Source organism: Frankliniella occidentalis, unplaced genomic scaffold (assembly GCF_000697945.3).
Source record: "Frankliniella occidentalis isolate FOCC.00 unplaced genomic scaffold, Focc_3.1 Scaffold11, whole genome shotgun sequence".
NCBI lineage: Eukaryota > Metazoa > Arthropoda > Insecta > Thysanoptera > Thripidae > Frankliniella > Frankliniella occidentalis.
In genome coordinates this window covers 727,018-733,107 of record NW_026267141.1, presented here as the reverse complement: position 1 = coordinate 733,107, position 6,090 = coordinate 727,018, and the positions used below count along the sequence as shown (strand labels likewise).

The window sequence follows — 6,090 nt, the reverse complement described above, 5'->3', positions numbered from 1 at the left end:
ATTAGGGATCATCATAAAATATGGCTGAGACAAATATCAACCTGAGGCGAAAACAATTGATTTCCTGTTCTCGCAATGATTGTGTTAAGGTAGCACATGAACCAAAGTGCTCCCTGCTCCGCTAACCTCGCGATGATTGCCATAGCTAATCATTTTTCTACGTGAGCAGTGTGATTTTTTTACAGTGTCCTGTTGTCCTGTATCACGAGCCGTTCCCGAGAGATACAATCGCTCGAGGGGGGAAATGCAGACCTCCCGCCTGATCCAAAAGGCCAGCGCGGCATTTTATGTAAAATGTGCGCCTTTTACCCGCCAGCGGATAGCTCAGCGGCTCGTCGATACCTTAAAGACAGTCGTTGACTTTGCACACGCATCCAATATAATTCAGATCAGCTTGCTTCGGCCTCGACCCACAAATCTGTCTCGCGTGGCCAAACGTTTAGTACTATAATTATCATTGCAAGGGGGGGAGTGCAAAAAAATAAGGATAGACATACTCGATGTGTGTGTGTGTGTGTGTGTGTGTGTGTGTGTGTGTGTGTGTGTGTGTGAAGTCGCATATAGGCACCTTGGGTCTACCACACGTGCTCACCATTAGCATACGTTGGGGCTGCTGGCCAACCAGCCGTGCGCACAGCGCAAAGTGAGCGAGTGCATGTGCGTGTGCGAGTGTGTGTGTGTGTGTGTGTGTGTGTGTGTGTTTTCGTGCGTGTGTGTGCGGGATGTGCGTGATATAAAAACGCCCCGATTGTAAAACACGAAGCTTACGAACGTGTTTACTCGTGTGTTAGTGTCGACAGAGTAGCAGCAGCGGCGGCGGCGGCGCACTGCAGGCGGCGGGATTTAAATATTGCGCCTCTGCTGCATTGGAGCTGCGTGAACTCTCAGTGACTTTCTCGCCATAAATTGTTCGGGGTGAGCCAAGCGGCGGCGTAAGAAAACATCGTCTTCATTAAGTTATTCAAAAAATAAAAAAAAAGATAATCAAATTTACTTTGCATGGTCTTCTCCTTTAAACGATCAGTTTGTTTTTTTTAATTTATATTTTACGGTGCATACGTACGCATGAAGCTGCCCGGCTGTGCCCGACTATGCCTGTCTGTGCCCGGCTGTGCCCGGCTGTGCCCGACTATGCCTGTCGGCGTAAGTGACCACGGCCGTCCGTCATCTCCAGCGCTGTCCGACCTGATGAATGGCCGGCCGGTGGCGTGAGAGTGAGTGAGATGGGGGCTTACCGTAGGCGCGACGGAGACGGGCTAATAAACGATACCCTATCGTGCCGTCCTTGTCGCACTCTTTCATCCCCCCGACACCGTTAAGTGGTCCGGGGATGCGCCCGCGCTCCTGCTGGCCCATAGAGGAGGCAGAGAGAGCCGCGTATGGGAAAGCCGAGGACAAACTCGGTCAGTGGGAGGGCCGCCACCACCTCGCTTTGGCTTTTGAGGGACGGCTTTGTGTGGGTGGGCGAGTCTATATAATACGACATCTCCCACTCGTCCGCGAGCGTATTTTATTGTTTTTGTTTGCTGCGTTGCTCATCCTGTTGTTGTTGTTGGCAGGACGCTCCCATGGAGAGTTGATCCCTCGCCGCCACCATGAGGCTCGGCAGCCTGGTCCTGGGCGCGGCCCTCGCGTCATGTGAGTATCAAAACACATCTCATCATCGTCTCTGCAAAAAATCGAAACGCATCACATTCAGTCGACGGTAGTAATCGTTAAATAAAATTTCGGCATTTCTAAAGAGGTCAAAAAGAGGCCGTCAGTAGGAGATCTCGAAAAGAATGCTAAATTTTATTGGCATTTAAAGAGGGATGAACATTTGTGAAAAATATCTTCTTCTTGAATTTACAACATATTTTGTATTTTCGATTTGCAAAATATTCTGAAGGTTATCGTTCAAAATTTTCCTGCAACCTTTACAAGAATTCCGCACAGTGACAAAGCCCTCTGGAGTGCTGAGCGGCCTCTGCGTTTCGAGTGGGACACGGAAAGCCAATGGACTGGACAGTCGTCCGTTGCGCCGTGTCGCTGGCCGCGAGGACCGGGAGTCGGTGGGTGTTCGGCTGAAGTGATAATGATGCTATTGGTGCTGAGGGAGCCGACTCCGCTACCAGCCGATACACACCGCTTGCTACCGTCTGCCGCGGCCGGGCCGGGTGGACGTATCTCGACGACGCGGCCTCGGGACTTGCGTCAGTCTGACAGAAACGGAAAGTGACACAAGCCGGGCCAGGCAGGGCAGGTCCCCAGAGTCGAGGGGGAAATCACTTGCGAAATAGTTCGTACACCTTCCCCCGAAATAGTCCGAAATAAAGGCGAAATAAAGGCGAAATAGAGCGAAATTAAGACGAAATAGACGCGAAATAGTCGGTGAAATAGTCGCGAAATACCCATGAAATACTCCGAAATAGCGCGAAATAGCCTGAAATAATCCGAAATAGGCGGGAAATAGCCGAAATGGCAGGAGAAATAACCGAATTGGTAGGAGAAATACCACGAAATAGTCCGTACGCTACGAACCCTAGTGATTTCCCCCTCGCCCAGAGTCTGTATCGACTGAGCGGCATTCCTCGCGGGTGACGGAGGAGGGGCGGTCGGGCCGTTTCCAAACCCCGCGATGCTCTATGGACAGGTGTCGGTGATCACTTTTCCGAATGTGTTGACACGTTTCTTTTGACGAGCTTTTAAAAATCTCTCACTTACTCTACATTTCCTCGCTACTGTAAAATTTTAACATTTAAAAACACAAAACTCATCAAATTTAAATTGACACACGCAAGAAAACATGTTCGATTGGTTTGTAGGGACAAACTTGCTAACCGTTGTTCCATGTTGCAAATCTACACCATTTATAATTTGTGTACTGATGAGATAAAAATAAAACCAGTGAACGAAAATTTTGATAAAAACTGGATTCAAAACTGGAACGGCAGTCAGTAATCTTTAACAAAACGAACAACTGCCGGCAATCCTTACTACAACAGGGAACGTTAACGTTTACCTTCTAGAGAGACAGCCACAGGGGACCGCCCGAAAAGCGACCTCGTCATTTAGGGATCGTGCAGAAAGTGTTTTTTTCTCTCAGATTTATTCGGTAAATTACCGGGAGCTCGTCGCCTGCGAGTCTCAGGGTAGGCCGCCCCGCAGCACACTCATGCACAGCAGGAAAAGCGTTGCCTACCTATCAGGCGCTATCTAGGGGTCCCCCACTAGACAACTCGTTGTACACCTGCCCGCGCCCAACTCGCGTCGAACTCGAATCAACCTCGCAACAACTCACGAGAACTCGCGCCAACTCACGAAAATTTGCGAAAACTCGCGCTAAATTTTCAAAAAAATAGCGCAAAACTCTCAAAAAATTGATTCCAACTCGTGCCTAACTCGCGGCAACTAACTCGTCAACACGCCAACTCGTTGTACAACTATTTTGGAAGTGGGGGACCCCTCGGGCGCTATGGGAGCTTGAAATTGGCTAAACTTTGGCAGTTTCGTAACGACAAATGGAGGACGAACTCTCCGGATGATCCACTGTTAAAAGCCTGCGAAGTATTTTGCTCCTTTGTAACTACGAAGCATTTACTTCGCAATTACAACGTGATGCTTTGCAATTACGAAGTGACACTTTGCAATTGCAAAGCGATGCTTTGCAGCGTTTTCATTGCTTTGCAATTGCAAAGCATCACTTTGTAATTGCAAAGTAAATGCTTCGTAGTTACAAAGGAGCAAAATACTTCGCAGCTCTGCAAAGCAAATGCTTTGTAGGAATTTAACAGTGTCCCTTATGGAGACGCAATAACAGAACGGGGTTGGTTTGGTTCTCTTTAAGCAGAGATCTTTCGCGAACAGTGTCCACACTCCGATGCAGTCATAACAATAACCGAGCCGGTCCTATGGCGGGCGAGCGCTCATCCTCCGGCGGAGACTCCAGTCGGGGCCTGCAGTCGGCCCGATACTCTAGAGGAGAGCGATCGAGACTCGTTCCATAAATTCCAGCTCGTGGCGGCGCGGCGACGCGCTTCAAACTCTCCTCTCTCTGGGGGCCCGGTCCGGCCATTGCGCCATATCATCGTGCGGCATTGGTCGACCCGCATGCGGCGGGGCGGGGCGGGGCGGGGTGGGGCGTGAGGATGATTTGGTGTCCCAGTAAGTCTGCTAACGATGATCGTTTGGTGGGCGTCCGTTTCTTTGTCAGCGGCGTGCGCGGAGAGCGCCGGCGGTTTAAAAAAATCTTGGCGCGAGAGAGAAATTATTGGAAGAGCATTAAGAGGAGGAGAACAAGTAAGCATAAGAGAGGGAGAGAGAGAGAGAGAGAGAGAGAGAGAGAGAGAGAGAGAGAGAGAGGGGGGGGGACGCAAGTATTCACGAATCAAAGAACAAAATAAAAGATATGTGCGTATGCTGCATATGGTTGCACCAGTGAGAGGTGTCGGGTGGGGTCATCACATCATGCACAGGAGGTGATGGGTCTCAGCTGGCTGGTCTGCCATGGCCTACACACAAGCCTTGGTCGAAGCACAGGCCCCATACAGCCAAACCAAAAATGACTTGCCGAAAAAACATCGTTTCAACGCCCAGGTCGAAATTGACCACCGGAGGTATGAAAGAAAAGGGGTCGATAGTCGATAGTGAGGCCAATAATATCTATTAGTATCTCTCTACGATCTTGCTGAAAGGATCCTGGAAGGGCTCTGGCATAGACAAAACGACGTAAAGTTTTTTAGAAGCGTAGAAGAAGCAGGGCTTCCAAAGTTAAAGTTTTGTAGAGGGTCGTGCAAAATAAAAACATATTCTCTAATTCCGTCTAATTCCTTACAAATGAGAGGATTTTTTCCCCTGCCCCCAAGCCCAAGAGACAGACACTGCGAAAAATACTCGTAAGTTTACAGGAAAATTTTCCATGATGTGAGCCCGTAAAATTACAACTTAGGGTTGTAAAATTACAATCACTTTCTATCGACTTAAAATAAATCGAGGAGCAAAACTGGTTCGCCGTAAATTTACAACATTATTTTGTAATTCAAAATTACAAGAAATGTCGTAACTTTACGAGGAAATTTTTCACAGTGGACGGCACCGTTGCTATCTCGCTTCGCGGGCGGCCTTCATCTCGATGAGACTCCAAAAAGGCCCCACGTCGCTGAGGAAACTCTCCCGCTGAAATGCCGTTTTATGGGTTTTGATATAATATTACGGCTTCATCAGGGCGACGCGGCGGCCGCGGGGTCCTCCTGGGACCGCCGTCGTCGCCGCCCTGCGCACCGCAGACGCGCCCGGGTCGCCGCCCGCCCCGGGGAGCCGCACAGCCATCCGGGTTCGGGCGCGGCCCCGCGACATCCGTTGGGTAATGCGGCTGATGGCGTTTTAATAGTTAAATAGGAGGATGTGCCGGGTTTGCGCAGGAAAGCCGTCGCGGAGCCGGGAGAGGTGTCGGCGTGGTGTTCCCGCACAAGGCATGCGGCGGCGGGTGGTAGTAATCTATGAGGGGATGCGGATACGCCTGGGTGAAATTGAGTCTCAAATATTTCAAATGCCACTGGGATAAAGAGTCACGGACAGTAGTGTAAACCTTGATGCTCTAAAGATGGACAAGTCAAGAGAAGAAAAATAAGTGACAGCAGTACTCGGCTGCGTCGAGATACGTGGTTGTGGTTGTCTTGGGTGTCTGCGTCTGCCGAGGGGGGTTCACTTCAAGAAAACGTGTACAGAGTGCTCCGTATTGCACTTTATAACGAGATATCACGCCGCCGGTATTACATCTAACAATTTGCCATTTTTAAGCCTATTCTGATAGTTTTTTGGAATTACAGTTTGCGTAAAACCGTGTAATGTACCTAAAGGTTAGGTGTACAGGTATTACGCAAGGTTAACCCAAACCCCCCTCAGGGTCTGATTTATGGGAGAAACGTCGATGACGGGTGACAGTCGGCAGTTATCGAGGCGTCACATGTCGGGGTTCTCCTGTCGTCCGGAATGCTTAAGCCGAATAACTGGGGCGGGCGCCTGAGGGGCAGGCAGTCCCGTCGCACTCGGGTGTCGTGCGGCATTGCCTACCCACGCATAGGCAGGCGCCTGAGGGGCAGGCAGTCCCGT

The 6,090-nt window shown here is 50.0% G+C and overlaps 1 protein-coding gene across 1 annotated transcript in view; it reads left to right on the top strand.

Moving 5' to 3' along the window:
• The first annotated feature begins 1,559 nt into the window (after positions 1-1,559).
• Positions 1,560-6,090, top strand: part of LOC113215373 (scavenger receptor class F member 2-like) — a 14,955-nt gene continuing 10,424 nt past the window's right edge. The window contains exon 1 of the mRNA XM_052277683.1: positions 1,560-1,638. Coding sequence (XP_052133643.1) covers positions 1,596-1,638 — 43 coding nt within the window. The 5' untranslated portion in view covers positions 1,560-1,595. The remainder of the gene's footprint in view (positions 1,639-6,090) is intronic.